General features: G+C 40.0%; 1 protein-coding gene across 2 annotated transcripts; it reads left to right on the forward strand.

Moving 5' to 3' along the window:
* Nucleotides 1–19: 19 nt before the first annotated feature.
* mvk (mevalonate kinase) lies at nt 20–10,805 on the forward strand. Of its 2 annotated transcripts, none has more exons than XM_036143666.1 (10): nt 20–378; nt 1,066–1,213; nt 1,640–1,784; nt 4,140–4,295; nt 5,866–5,969; nt 6,106–6,151; nt 6,301–6,355; nt 6,811–6,930; nt 7,406–7,559; nt 10,179–10,805. In XM_036143666.1, exons 1-10 carry the CDS (start codon nt 301–303, stop codon nt 10,328–10,330), a joined length of 1,158 nt encoding a protein of 385 aa, XP_035999559.1. In that variant the 5' UTR covers nt 20–300; the 3' UTR covers nt 10,331–10,805. The 2 variants fall into 2 exon arrangements, with proteins under 2 accessions (XP_035999559.1, XP_035999558.1); XM_036143665.1 differs by having other exon boundaries at nt 21–378; nt 6,301–6,391.
* Nucleotides 10,806–15,132: the final 4,327 nt, after the last annotated feature.

The raw sequence follows: 15,132 nt of genomic DNA on the forward strand, positions 1-15,132 counted from the left end.
TGATTGGATACCGGAGCCGCAGCGTAGAGTGGTGCATGTAGCTGTGTGTAAACTACGGTTTTTAGCTGCGTTGATAGCTGTCAGTGTTCACAGTGCTTTGGGCTGCTGTGTTGCTCCAAACAGGCGTCGTTAAATGCTTGATAGTTTTACCGTTTTCCCGTGAAACAAATGCACACAGTCGTGGGGTTAAACTGCTGCTGAGTTTCTGCTGCCTCAGCGGATTAGCGCCAGCTAAGCCTGTCTATGAGAACGCTGTTGGGTGAAAAGTTGAATTTGGGAAGATTTTAAACTGGCAGAAAGATGCAGGTGAGAGACTGTCTGATTTCTGCTCCCGGGAAAGCCATCCTCCACGGGGAGCATGCTGTTGTTCATGGAAAGGTATGATATCAAGATTTTTAAAGGAAAGCTATGTAATCTGTTTTCCTTCTCGTGTATTATTATTTGTATTATTATTATTATTGTTATTACGTGGGTTTGACCTACAGCATGTTGGCGCTGGTTATAGACTAGCTGTGATCCTTTATTTCCTTTTTGCTTGATCTGCCGTCTTGTTGGATGCTGATTGTTTTGTGCCCAGTTTTTCCTATTAAGATTTCCAGGGACCACCACCACCATAATCTTTTTTCTTTACAAAGACATGCAGCTTTCAGTCTGATTTATGAAGGAACAACACAAAACAGACATGGCAATACACCAAAGCTCACTTGTACCAACCCTGACCTCAACATCTAATATGGCTGCATTGGATATAAAACTGTCTAATTGCACTCCTGGTTGTTTGTGTCATACTGACTCTGTCTACCTCACAGTAGGCCTGCTATAAAACATCATTAAGATAATATCTTGTGTCTGCAAGTGCAAACTGCAGTACATAGCTGTCAGCTAGTTTTCTATTTTGGATTTAAAGCATGACCAAGTTGGGTTAGACAATTCATGGCAATACTTAAGGGCTAGGAAAAATAAATTTGATTGTAAAGATGTAAGTGCATAGGATGAGTAACAAAATCAATGTTAGTTGGTAGGGATTAGCGAAGGGTGAATTAACTTGTATGTTCCTTTTTGCAGGTGGCTCTCGCTGTGAGTTTAAACCTGAGAACATATTTGCAGTTGAAAGGGATTTCTGACGGCAAAGTGTCTATTAACCTACCTAATATCGACACATTCGTCTGTTGGGAGCTCTCTGAACTGAAGAATCTGACGTCCTGTTTAAGCGGTAAGAGGTGATAAGATAAGATAAGATGGGCTTTATTGATCTCACAGTGGAGAAATTCACTTGTCACACATTGGCTTAATAAACAAAAGAAGGTGCCAAAAGGAGGAAAAGGTGCATAAGGTATATAGCGTCTGTCTACATTTATACAGTGTATCAAAAAATAAAATAAATGCACCACACTGACATGCTTAACTCCGACTGATGGATGATTTCTACCTTTTAAAGCTCGTATTGTTTCAGATCACATCCATTGACTCATCATTATGTATATAGATTTTTTTTCTTTCGTGGACACTTTAAATTCCATTTTTGTCACAAAAATATTATTAACCCATTGCTAGCATGTTGAAGCATAAATACACTGCTGAAAATGGTGTCTGTTTCGTACACCCACGGATTAAATTGTTTGTTCTGTTACAATTACAGATAAAAAGGAAGAGGTACAACGTCTGGATTCTGAACTGGTGAAAAGACTGCGTGAATTTATCGGGGTGACCAATGGAAATTTGGACAGCAGTACTACAGCCACCTTAGCCTTCCTTTATATCTACCTATCCCTTTTTGGATCTGGGTGAGATATTTATGATGTTCTTCACATCGTTTCCACATTTTCCACGGCTCGTCAAAGTCATCAAATTGTTTCTCCTATCACTGTTATTCATACCAAACATTTGGCAAGAAACGCAGCAGACACAGACAAACGCTGACTTGCTGATGTTCTGTGTCCACAGGCAGAACGTAGGATAAATTGAAGCTTTTGTTATCTGCATGTTCCAAATGCTGCAAGGCCGTCTGTTTTTATCAGCAACCCGCTGTGTTTGTGTGCCAAGTATTATTATTTTTTTGCCAAAGGAAACATTTTGAAATTTCACTGTGCTCCATATTTATCCTCTTTGTGTTTTGTTTTTTTTATAATGAGAGAAAAGGAGGGATAGAGGCCCTTATCTGGAGGGCTTTTTGACAGAGGTGGTAGAATCTGACGGCATCGCGTAACAGTGTTTTGTCTCAGTTCTTCTCTAAAATGTCTGTATAGAGACTCTTCTCCACTCTTCCTGCAGCCTCTGGGACCTTTCTGTATTTCACTTTTTCACAGTATTCTACTTTTCAGAAACACAAGGGTTTTGGTTTTTCATGATCTATAAGCCACAATCATCAAACTTGCAAGAAATCAAGACTCAAGAAGCTTCATTGTCATTATGTGTTGCCATAATAAAATTTTGATGAGGCAGAAACCGGCTCAGAACGCACATAAATACACATAACACGCAGACACAACAAGGCATGATCTTTCCATTTTTATTTAATTATTTTTAAACAGCGACAGTGGCACTGGAGTTAGGGAGTTTGTCCTGTAATTGGTGGGTTGACAGTTCCTCCGCTCCGACCGTCTCAGGCGTTGTGCCCCAGGGCAGCTGTGGCTGCAGTGTAGCTTATCACCGTAAGGGTGTGAATGTGTGCGTGAATGACTAAGTGTAGTGTAAAGCGATTTGGGGTTGTCTGTCTTGATAAAGCGCTATACAAGTACAAGCCATTACCATAAACTGTTGATATCACTGGCTACACTAAGCGTGCATATAGTCCTAAGCATCTAGGTTTGACATATTTCACTTTATATGTGATCAATCTATGTAATAAATTGGTTTCATACGGAAGAGGATTTGGGCCACTCAAAAAAATATATTTTAAATTCTGACTTTTTTCTCAGAATTCTGATTTTTTTGAGTCAGAATTCTGAGAAAAAAAGTCAGATTTCTGAGAAAAAAGTCAGAATTCTGAGAAAAAAAGTCAGATTTCTGAGAAAAAAGTCAGAATTCTGACTTTAATCTCAGAATTCTGAGAAAAAAGTCAGAATTCTGACTTTAATCTCAGAATTTTGATAAAAAAGTCAGAATTCTGACTTTAATCTCAGAATTCTGAGAAAAAAATGTCAGAATTCTGACTTTTTTCTCAGAATTCTGACTTTTTTCTCAGAATTCAGATTTTTTTGAGTCAGAATTCTGAGAAAAAAAGTCAGATTTCTGAGAAAAAAGTCAGAATTCTGACTTTAATCTCAGAATTCTGAGAAAAAAAGTCAGAATTTAATTTGTTTTTGGAGTGGGCCTAATCCTCTTCCGTAAGAAACCCTCCTGAAATGAATACAAAAAAATACTTAACTTTTTCACGATATTCCAGTTTTTTTTTTTTTTACATGTACCTGTATGAGAGAATGTGGTGATGAGCACAAGCTTATATAATTATTGCACTCATGTGCAGGCCTGCTGTTTTCACCTCCTTACTTCACAACCCCAAAATGATAGTTAGTGTCCTCATTGATGTGGACGGGGTAATTGGCAGGACTAAAACGCTCTCCTTTGAGATAAAGACGGTAAGGAGAGCTGGATCGGTCGGACACTGCGGCCCCAGCTGCTGCGAGCGGAGAAGATGCTCAGGAACATTAGAGCTGCAGGTTGTTGGAGGGTTTAATCGGCGCTGACACAGTGCTGCCGTGTCAGAGAGGTGAAGGATTTCTGACAGGATGGCCACTAATGAGAGTCAGGCGCTAGGCCACTCTGCACCCCTTAACAAGTCTGGATGGGTTTTCCCCTCGAGAGCAGAGCTGGACAATTAGTTTTCGAGTATTTTTCTCGCTGTCTGAAAGCGACCACTCTGAAATGACACAGACCGAAGTGTCAAGTTGGTGTCTGCCGTATAAAGCAGTCTATAGGTTACCGCATCATAAGTGTGGCATTAAAAAAATAAAAGTCAGTCGGCATGTTAATGTAACTGAATCGTTATGCAATATTTCCCCTGATTTTGCTGATCAGTTTGAGAATCTATCCCCTCAAATTACAAAAACCACTACAGTCATCTGTTTATTTTAGCTTTATTAGTCATATATAGACAAGTACAGAAGAGATGAGCTCATTATTTCTGGTTGTGTTTTCAGAGAGATGCCCAGTCTGACGGTGTCTGTGTGGTCAGAGCTGCCGACCGGAGCAGGACTGGGCTCAAGCGCTGCCTACTCGGTGTGTTTAGCTGCAGCTCTGCTCTGTGCGAGTGGAAAGATCCCCACACCGCTCAAAGAGTGGGAGCACACCGGCAGGTAGGAACAAGGTTTTCTTTTTTAGTGCTGCGACTTTCAGATCAACACGGGTTTGCCTCATCAGAGCAATTAGTCTGGATTTTTTTGTCTAATAATACTAAGTAAAGATATTTGATTTGATGGCAAACATCATGTGGAAAATGAGTGTAAGTTGTGCATTGTTGGCTGGATTTTTGACAACCGATGGCAGGTACCCGTTTAATAAAAGTAAGGCCTGTCAAGTTTGCCTTAAGTTGCATTAAAGCTTCTTTTTGCAGCTTTTTGCAAAAATGTTTTGGAGCTGAAAGGAGCAGTTGTCACAGTTTTGACAGTGACTCACTTTGCTTTTGCAAAGTACACAATGTGTGTTTCCTTTTTACTGACGAATGAAACAAAGTTTTAACAATATGACATATCCAAGACAGAATGTTTCACATGCTGCAAAAAAACGAATTTGCGGTTCGTCATCAGATGTCTGTACAACTACAAAGTTACTTTTAAATGAGTTGCTTTGTGTCAGAATCAGCAGGGGTTAAAATAAATTGATAATACTAATAATATCAAATCTTGGAAACTTGATTTGTCATGTTTTGTAGAAAGAAAAACCGGCATGAGTATAAATTTCTGTTTTTTTAATTTTATTTACAACATTATCCTGTTGATGATGGTTCATTTTGGTTGGAAATTACATCTATTTTATTCAGTAACGCATTTTCCTCCAACCAATTTGTTCTGTTTTTGTCACATTTAAATGTTTCAGATCATCAAATTTCAATATCAAACATGAAAAATTTTAGTTTTACAAAGACAACTTAAGGAATTATGCAAAGCACTCTTCAAATGATGGTTTCATTTATTAGAAGAAGACAGAAATTCAAACCAACTTAACTAACTAACTAACTAACTAACTAACTAACTAACTAACTAACTAACTAACTAACTAACCTTGGATTGAAGTCCAGAGTTTGATTTCTTTGTAGTTTAGATCTGGTGCATAACCTGAACGTTCTTTGGTTTAAGGTCACAAGCCGACTGCAGTAGCAGCAAGTTGTCCGGGACTTGAAGCTTCAAAAAATTGCTCCAGACCATCACATTACCAATATTTGTTTGGCTCTGAGTTTGATGCTCCTAAATGTGGCGGTAGTTTTATACCAGCTTTAACGCCTTCCAGAAAGTTCCACCTTTGTGTCGTTAGTGCTGGTACACAGAGTATTTTTCCAACAGACTTGGGGATCATGAAAATGTTTGTTTGCAAAAGTGAGACGGCCTACTTCGTGTTGTCAGACGAGCTCTATTGAATAATTTCTTGATTCTCCGGGTCAGGCAGTAATACGACCCAGCTATTTTTGGACCCAGCTGTCCAAAAATAGGGTTGATCATAGTTATTTTTAAAGCTTTCTTTCCCTAATAAATGAAAAAGTCATCTGAAAGCTATTTTTTTTATTTAATCCTAATCAGAAATTAAATGTTGTTCGACGTAAAAGTGCGCTAGCGGAGACTATTGAGTCCCAAACAGAGTCTCTGTTGTTATTCGACTTTACGGTTATTGTGATCATTAACGGTACCCCGTGTGGTTGTGAACTGACTGCAGATGGTGTCAGGAGGATCTGGAGCTCATCAACAGTTGGGCTTTCCAAGGGGAGAAGATCATCCATGGCAATCCGTCAGGAGTGGACAACGCTGTAGGAACATGGGGTGAGACGGAAACACAACACATAAAACCCGACATTATATCCCCCCCTTTAATTTCAGTAGCGACACCATTATCATATCACTAAAACTTTACAGTATCACCGTGTTAACCCCCCTTTTTTAATGTTTTTATACGCAGGTGGCATGCTGAGGTTTTTAGCTGGAAAGATAATACCACTGAGCAGGTACCGATGCAGAGCTTATGAATTTTTGATTAATCAGCCGCATTAAAAAGACACACTCTGTGTTTTTGGCAACAGGAATCAAGCGTTGACTGTGAAATCGCCCCCTCATCAGCAGACGACTGAACCCTCTGATCTTTCTTGCTTGCCAGGGTGCCGTTGTTGAGAATCCTCCTCACCAACACCAGAGTGCCGCGGAGCACCAAGGTACTTGTTGCCAGGGTGAAGGACAAAATTAACAAGGTACTAAATGGTTTTTCCCTCCCCCGTGTGTTACTTGCCGACACTATAATTAATATAATAGGCGCTGCTTTTGCGCGGCCGATACTCCGGGGCACAGGGTTGAGTGCCTCCATAAAGCATTAAAATTAAACTCTTAGCCGGCACCCCTGCGCGCCGTTGCCTTGGCGACGCCAGCAGGTGTGCGGCTCTCCACGCCGGACAGAGATTGGGGCCTGCACCGTGTTGTGCCAATATTGGACACAGTCGAAGTCAAACGTGCGAAACGTGCTGCCTGTGCGCAGCCTGTCCATTGAAAGCTGCTTGGCATTTATAGACTTCAGCAGCACAATGTTCCTTTCGCACAAACGCTAGGCGCAAGGCATGCTGGGAATATTAATCTGCCTTGTTGCTCTGTTGTTTTTTTGTTGCCCCTCCTGCAGTTTCCTTCTATCATGATGCCCGTGCTGGATTCAGTTGACGCCGTTTCCTGCACCTGTGAGAAAGTCCTAACAGAGATGACTTGTGAGCCCATCACAGGGGAGCACTATAACATTTTAGAGGTGACATTTTGGGGGGGAAACCTTTCTATTGAAAATGTGCATCCACACACTGCAAAAAGGGAACTAAAAGTAAGTAAGAATTTCTTGAAATTAGTGTATTTTTCCTTGATTTGAGGAGCTAAATAAGACTATTTGCCAATGGAATGATTATTTTTACCCCTAAAATAAGATAATTAGATATCCTGCACTTGAAATAATATGATGGAGATGAACTGTTCTTATTTTAAGTGCAAACATCTTATTCCATTGGCAAAAAGTCTTATTTAGCTCCTCAAATCAAGGAAAAATACACTAATTTAAAAAAAATTATCTTACTTTTAGTTCCCTTTTTGCAGCCACAGTTACACACTGTAGACTTTCTTGTTTATTTTATTTGTTAATGTCCCGTAAGGGTAAAAGCGCTGCAAGCGGCATCAACATAAATATGTTTAACCTTTATGACCTGTATCTTTACTGCTGAATTTCATGTTTATAGGAGCTGATTGACATCAACCAGCATCATCTGAATGTGATGGGCGTAGGGCATCCTTCTTTAGACACACTGTGCCAGGTTACAGCAGCCAGAGGGCTTCACAGCAAGCTTACAGGAGCAGGGGGAGGAGGCTGTGGCATCACGCTCCTGAGACCAGGTGCTGCACAGTCATGTTTTTTTTTTTTTTTTCCTTTGGTGTCATCACAGTTCACGGTTTAAATATATAATACCTTGTTACATTTGGACACATTTTTTTAACTGGCATATATCATTTTTTACGACTTTTCCGTTACAGTAGGGTTTGGGCTTGTAGATCGAGGAATATACAAGATAATGTGGACCTGTAGGGGAAAAAAAACGTTTGGAACAAGAATTGTAGATAAAAAAAAAATGTCTGGCAGTCCTCAGCTAGGGTTTGAAAGTTGTGACCAGCGTTGTCGCCGTGTGACGTACTAGTCCATGTTTTACTTGTAAAGGATTAACTGCACTACAGTAATTTTGCTATCAAAGTGTTACGGTCTGTCATTGTGCCCTTTTACCCTGTCAGCTGTTAGTTCCCCATAACGGCATGTCGACTGGCCTTACAAGAATCTCATGCTCCTCCATCGAATTATCATGAGAAAATCAGCTGGAGGGTTAATTGGAGAGTAAGGTTATTGGTTTATTCAATCATGCCATCTGCAGAAATCAGGATTTACATTTGCACTGACAGAAAGATAAAAACTAGGGCGAAAAAAAGCTTTTGTTTCTTTCCCCCTAAAAACTTGGATGCAAGCAACACCCAAATTGGCTAATGTGGTCTGGCTGCTGAGCCCCTGCTTTGGGTTGTTCCTTCACATAAACCAACTTCCTGTTGTCTCATAATCCTGGAGCAAAACCTTTTTTCCACCAGGAGACCAAGGTGAGCTACTTGTCCCACAAAACTGCTCTCACCAGCCTTTGTCCGCGTCGCAAATAAGCGAACACACATCCATTTGACATATTCCTGTAAAAAAAAAGAAATAATTGTCCTGAAAACAATAAGTTCAGTTTTCACTGTAAGAGATATCCGCATGTTGCTGTCATCATCTATGTACATGTCCAGATTCGAGGTTATGATTTAAAAAGCTCTCTTGTTGTAGGAAAGTGTAATATATGTGTGTAAAATAACATTTTAGCTTTGACAACTAACTGAAAGGTCGATTCTGGCTTTAAAATGCAACATTGCTGTCATTTTTAGGTTAGAAAATAATACAAAGTGTTTTAGTTCTTGCTTTGGTGCTTCTGGTTCTCTGATAATTTGTTGCCTTCTTACCTTCACTAATCCTCAGATGAAAAAAAGAATAAAAGAAAAACGTTCAAGGTAATTGAGAGGGCTGTTGCAAAACATTCATGCCATGCCTGTTGATATTGTCGATTTTAAGGTATGTTTGTAATTTTAGAAGTCTTCTTACTTTTTTGAATTTCCTGGTATTTATTTAATTGAATTCCTTCCTTCCATTGCTAACCAAACATTCCTCGTGCCTTTGGCTGCAAGATGAGTCCAAATCTTTATCGATTCCTTCCAGTGCAAACAATGAGAGATGTCTTCTTTTCAAGACGACCATGTAGAGAAAAATTCAATTTTAGCCCCCTACTGTATAATTCTACGTTTACGTTTTGGGGAACATTTATTTCATCTTATTTCATCTATTAATACTCCAATGCATCCGCAGTAACCCTTTCAGCCTCTTAGGCTTGCCATTTTTTTTTACAAGCTCCTATTTAATAAATTTACCAAAACCTTTCAGAGGCACTAAATGTTCTGTTAAATTCAGACGCCTCCTCGCTCCCGTTCTCAAATGCAAGGATTATAAGGACAATGCATGATTAACGATTTTACGGAGAGCAGTGCTCGTTCACATTTACATATGTGTCCTCATGCAGGTACTGTACTGAACCAATCAGAAACAAAACCGTGTTCAGTTTTTGTTTATGCCTGCAGCATACGGGATTTTAATAAGTTCTCAATCGCCTAAATGGATTTCCAAATAGTTTATTGGGTTTTGTTCTTTTGTTGTGCTTTTGTTTCTGAATTGCAGCTATTTTAAACCCTTTGATATCTGTCTGCTCTGATGCTTGGTATAATGACGCTCTCGCACACAAGCTGTCGTGTCTTTGTCTGTGGAAGCTAATGCCTGCACCTGGGGACAGACAGTCATGGAGAGAAGAAAGCATGTAATGCATTTTGTACGAATGAAGGGTCTTTGAGGTGTTCCTTGTTTGTCACCAGTGTTTCCACATATTTTTATATCTTTTAACATTAATGCATTTGTGGTTTTTGGTTCTGCACCCTTTTAGTTAAACCCTTAAAAAATTTAATAAAGGACCGGATTAATTCTGTTAAAACCCCTAGTATTGATAAACCGGATCTTTCTGCCACGGCTTTATTTTTGCCACATTTCTTTATCTGTTGGCTGTCGACTCTCTCACACCTGAGCTGTGCATCTCTGCAGCTCTATTATCGAGGTCTTTTCTTCTTTCATGATTAGTTCTTGTTTGGTCTACAGTTGTGCCATGCTCTGTTGGATCTTTGTTTGCATGTTGCTCTTTGAGGTCTTTGAAGCTGGAAGAATAGTTTTGTAACCTAACCCTGCTTTTAAATGTCCCCACATCATCATCCCTGACCCTTCTGTCGTATCCCTTAGTCTACAGGGTGCCTTTTGTTCATTAATGTTCTCTAGGCAGACCTTGTAGAACCGCCATCGTCTGACTTTTCCTGTTTATTGAAATTATTGTGTTTGGTGTTATTTTGTAGAAACTGATTCAACGACCGTCCAGGAGACGGTGAAGGACCTGAGGGACTGTGACTTTGACTGCTGGGAAACGAGTATCGGTGGACCGGGTGTGCAGCAGCACTTCCCCTTCTCTGTTAAAGAGGAAATTCTGGAGGTTTTAAATCGGTACTGAGGCCGACCGGTGGCTGAAGAAGACTGATTCATAACACTGTGGGACCTTTGTTTGCTGGCTCAAAACCTGTGGTATGCTGAACATATAATGGCAACCATAGCAAAAGAACAGAGACATTGTTTACAACTGATCTTCTTGACTGAATTTTATTGTTTTTGATTTTTGATTATGTGTTTTTAACGGACTAATCAACTGCGTCCTTCTGGACCCTGGAGCACAAACACATGCAGTAATACGTCTGTGCACTAGATGGCAGCAGAGTGGCACAAATGCGTAAATCTAATATTTAAATCAGATTATCTTAAAGAGAATAAATCATCAATTCTACAATTTTGACTTGATGTTAAATGCTTGATTTAGTGAATGTGATAAAGCAGTGGGATTTATTTTCATGGAAATATAAGTTACAAAAAAGTTTGTAAATCCAAATGAAGGAATTATTCAGAAAATTGATGCATGTCACATTGATCATATATATATAAAAAAAACATTGTCCAGCAAATCAATGTTTTTTTTTTCGATGTTTAGCATCAGTTTAAAGTAAAAAACCCGCAGCCGCCAGCTCAGTTTGCAGTTTTATGTCTGCAGTAAAAGACTAACAGGTTGTGTTGTTTTGCTAATGAAGGTTGCAGAAAGGAGGACAGCAGGCGTGCGCGGCCTCTCTGGAGGATCTGGATTAGCATCACTGTACTGTGAATAAACAACAAACCGCGTCCCTCCGAGTTGCACGTTTGTGCCGACAGACACACGACAGCTTTTCCAAATTCTCCTCCACTTAGCCGCTCATCCTCCTAAGCGCTGCAAAATATGCTGCAAGTGGCGCAGATGCCGAGGACGGATCTGTCTGGAATGTCCCCCTGGTTTGGGGGAAAAGGTCATTGTGGGAATTGGCCGAAACTGAATATCCATTTCGTTTTATTTATTTATTTGTTTTTGTTTTTTTGAATGTCATGAAGATTGAGGAGTCTAAATCTGGCGGTGTGTGTGTGTGTGTGTGTGTGTGTGTGTGAATAAACTGCATTTGTCACCCCACCCACCCCCTCTCTGCTTCTGCCCCCCTCTGTCCTCTTGAATTGTGTCATCTTTATGTCAGGGCAGCTCCCATGTCAGCGTGCTGCACAGTTGCCCCTAACCCCTGCTGGAATTTAATTACCACTGTGCTTTTCAATGGAAATGGCATTGAGGAGGGTGGGAAGGCAGAATGGGTGAGGGTTGGGGTTGGATGGGGACACGGCGAAGCCAGTTTGATTTGGACCCCCTCTTTATTTTCCCTTTCCTTTTCTTTTAGTCCTTTTACCCGTGTGAGGCACAGATGGTATTTTTCTATATATATATATATATATATATATATATATATATATATATATATATATATATATATCTATCTATATATATATATATATATATATATATATATATATATATATATATATATATATATATATATATATATATATATATATATATATATATATATATGGATGTATCAGTGTCAGTCGCGGCTTCTTTCTGCTCTGATGAATAGAATCTAAGGAGGGCCTGGGATTATTTCAGATAACCGAGGGGGTGAAGGATAAAAAGGGAGAATGTCAGATTTACAGAGATAGCGGAAGAACGGTGAGCTGCCCTTGCAGTGAGGGGAGGGGGGGGGGGGGGTGGCTGGTATGTAAAAATCATTTAACATTTCGGGGTGTTTGAGGGAGTTTTGTCTGTATAAATCTTTGCAAGAGAAACGGGGATGAATAATTCATTTTGTCCAAGCAGGAGGAATGAAATGCTAAATGTGAATTTGCTGAGTGGTCTTGCTCGCTGTGGCACATTCCCTCTGGTCCCTTGTCAACTGGTGAGAGACTTGTCAGGAACCATTAAGACTGAATGCAGAATTAGACCTGGCTGACAAGATATCATGAAGCTCACGTCCGGAGGTTTGGCTAATGGGGATTTTAGTATACAGCTCCATGCATTGTGTGTGCGCGGCTGCATTCGCGGACGTAGATCAGCGTTGGTCTCTGGTTAGGGTTGTGGAGAGTGGCTGCTTTGTGTGTTTTCTGTCATATCTGTGTCTGCGACAGATGAGGAATTGGCCGCAGCGGGGGGATGTTTAGGCAACCGGTCCCTCTCAGCGTTCGCTGGAGCACAATGAGCGAGGCACAGTCAACATCATGAGATCCTCTCTGTCATCATGAGCTGGATGATCCTCCTGGGGCTGTTTGCCCTTTGCTAAGCAGGGGGTTGGCGGCCAGCGTTGGAAGCAGGGGTCTGATTAAGACAGCAGGGTCTGATTTTTTTTTTTTTTTTTTTTACAAGGTTCCTACGCAGTCCGGAGAAGTCTGGGAAATCTAAATATATATGCTTATTTTTCAAGTTTTTATTTCCTGTCCCATTGTCTAAACTTCACCATTCATCCATCCCTCTGCCCATTTGTCCATCTGGCCTTCTATCCATCCATCCAGTGGTTTTATGCAGGTAAAGCCTTAACAAGATAGAAATATGTGCAATACATGTATCAAAGTGTGTGTTTTTGCTAAAAACTACATTCTAAAAGGCATCCGAAAAGGGACTGAGAACTCTTCTGATCTGAGTTGAAATACGGAGTTAAATTTGGACATAAAAATGTGCAGGACCTCTTATTTACTTTGTATCTAATTCAGCTTTGGTTTGACATTCCTCACATTGGGAGACAAAGTTTTTTTTATTTCTTTTGTTTCCTGCTGTTTCTTTAAACCTTGTAGCTTCTGGTTTGGCAAGAGGTTTGGACAGATTTGAAGTTGATCATTGTCAGCAAATGATAAAAGTCTTCATGTTCATTTCTTCAGTCAGGTTCAAATTTGCAATTGGTCTCACTTTAATGTTTTCACACCAGGGGAGAAAGCTGCACATTCAGATTACACTGCTCAAAAGCACTGCACCCAAGATTCAAACCAGATTTCTGTTTTGCTCTGAGACAACATGGATCATCGCCCCACTGCTCAAACCAAAGCAACTTCTACCATGTCCTATATGAACTGCCATTTTAAATGTATATATCTAATTTTACAAGTTTAGTGACTAGAAAAGTATTCTTGCTATTTTAACACTTTTTATCCAGTAATACTCAGAAGCTGCAAGAGTTCCAGCATATTCCAACTTTCAACTTCAAAGTTAAATTAGATCTGAGCTGTTCTTTTCTGCGGGTGGGGAGCACCTAGCTTACTTGCATAAAAGTTAAAAAATGACGGTAGACTTCAATAATGATTACCTAACAGAATTTTCCTGCTTTAATTTTACCCCTTTCTAATTGTCATCGAACGTTATTTGAATTTACATGGAAAAAAAAAAGCTCAAATGAACACCCAAAAACTTTGTCACTGCTGAAGAGGAGAAAAAAAAATTAGCTGAATAATTTTAGTTTTGATCAGCAGAATCAAGCCGGGTCAGAAGGTGGTGTTTCCTGATCTGATACATAACCCACAGTTAACGTCGCTCCAGCTAACTAGAGATGAAGCAGTTTTGGCTCCAGAACTTGGGTCTTTTGTGGGATCCCACAGCAACCAGAGCTAAACAAATGCCTCCTCTGGATATTTATTGTTAATGTTAATATCCTGGTAGGCTCTTTTATATGTTGCCGTACCTTCAAAGTTACCATCACTGCCTAGCAATTTATCAGGTAAAGAAAAAGAAAACGTGCAAGTTTTGAATTGTGGGTTTATTTCATATGTCCCATCATCATCATCCTCATCATCATTGTGTCTCAACTTTACTCCACAACCTCCCTCCCCTCTCCCTCCTGGACTGAGATCCTGCTCTCAGCGTAGCCAAAACATTCAAAATGAGGTTTTAACCTGGAGGATCTGTTATGTCTGGAGCCGGGTTTCTGTTATCCCTCAGACACAGACAGAGCCGCACAATTGTAAATATCTGAAAACGCACGACGCCTCCCCTCCACGTCCCCGTTTTCCATTATGGAATTGTATCATGTCTGAGTATTGATCCTGGAATTGATCCTACCGAGTTGAGGGCATGTGCAACATACTCCGTCATCTCCCAGCACCAGCAGCGGTATGTTTTTTAATTGCAGGCTAAGGCGCTGGGTTTTCATGTTACCTTTGAAAAGCCTCATTGATTTTTATACCACCCTTCATCCTCTCTGTGCTCCGTTTTAAGAGCAAATCCCTTGTGTCAGACTTTCCCCGAATGTAAAAGCGTGAGATCTGCCAGTGCCTTTCACAAGGCTTTCCAGGTGCTATTCAGACACGTTAACGCTCAAGTTTTAGAAGTCAGGCGTGTGGATATTTTTTTCTGCTTAAATAAAACAAAGAGGAAGAAAGGCTTCGCTGCAGTCTGGCAGACTGTGTATCAGTGGGAGCTGCTGAATGTCAGGTTAAACAGAAGCATAATAATTCATTTATATTGGGCTGAAAGAGAACAGAAGACATATCACCTACCACAGTTAGTGGTGCCCTTGGTGTTTTAAAAAAAATAAATTATTGTATTACAGTAGCAAAATCCAACTTATGAAATAAGTAAATTTATTCAGTGGAAAAACAAATGTTCACAAATTCATGTATCTCCTTATCTCCTCCATTAGCTAATAGAGGCCTTTCCAGTAACATGTCTCAAGGCTGGACCAAACAGAGAGTGGACCTTTGACTATTCTTCTTTGCACAATCTCTCAGGACTGAGCTGTCTATAGAAAAATAATGATTTTGGGTCTGAAAAACAATTTTCTGTTGATTCAGCCATATGATTTGGGTTACTATCCTATTGAAAGACATAATAATGTCCCATTTCCAGGTGGATTCCATCAGATTTATATTTAAAAT

This window comes from Fundulus heteroclitus, chromosome 12 (genome assembly GCF_011125445.2).
Source record: "Fundulus heteroclitus isolate FHET01 chromosome 12, MU-UCD_Fhet_4.1, whole genome shotgun sequence".
In the NCBI taxonomy this organism is placed as follows: Eukaryota; Metazoa; Chordata; class Actinopteri; order Cyprinodontiformes; family Fundulidae; genus Fundulus; species Fundulus heteroclitus.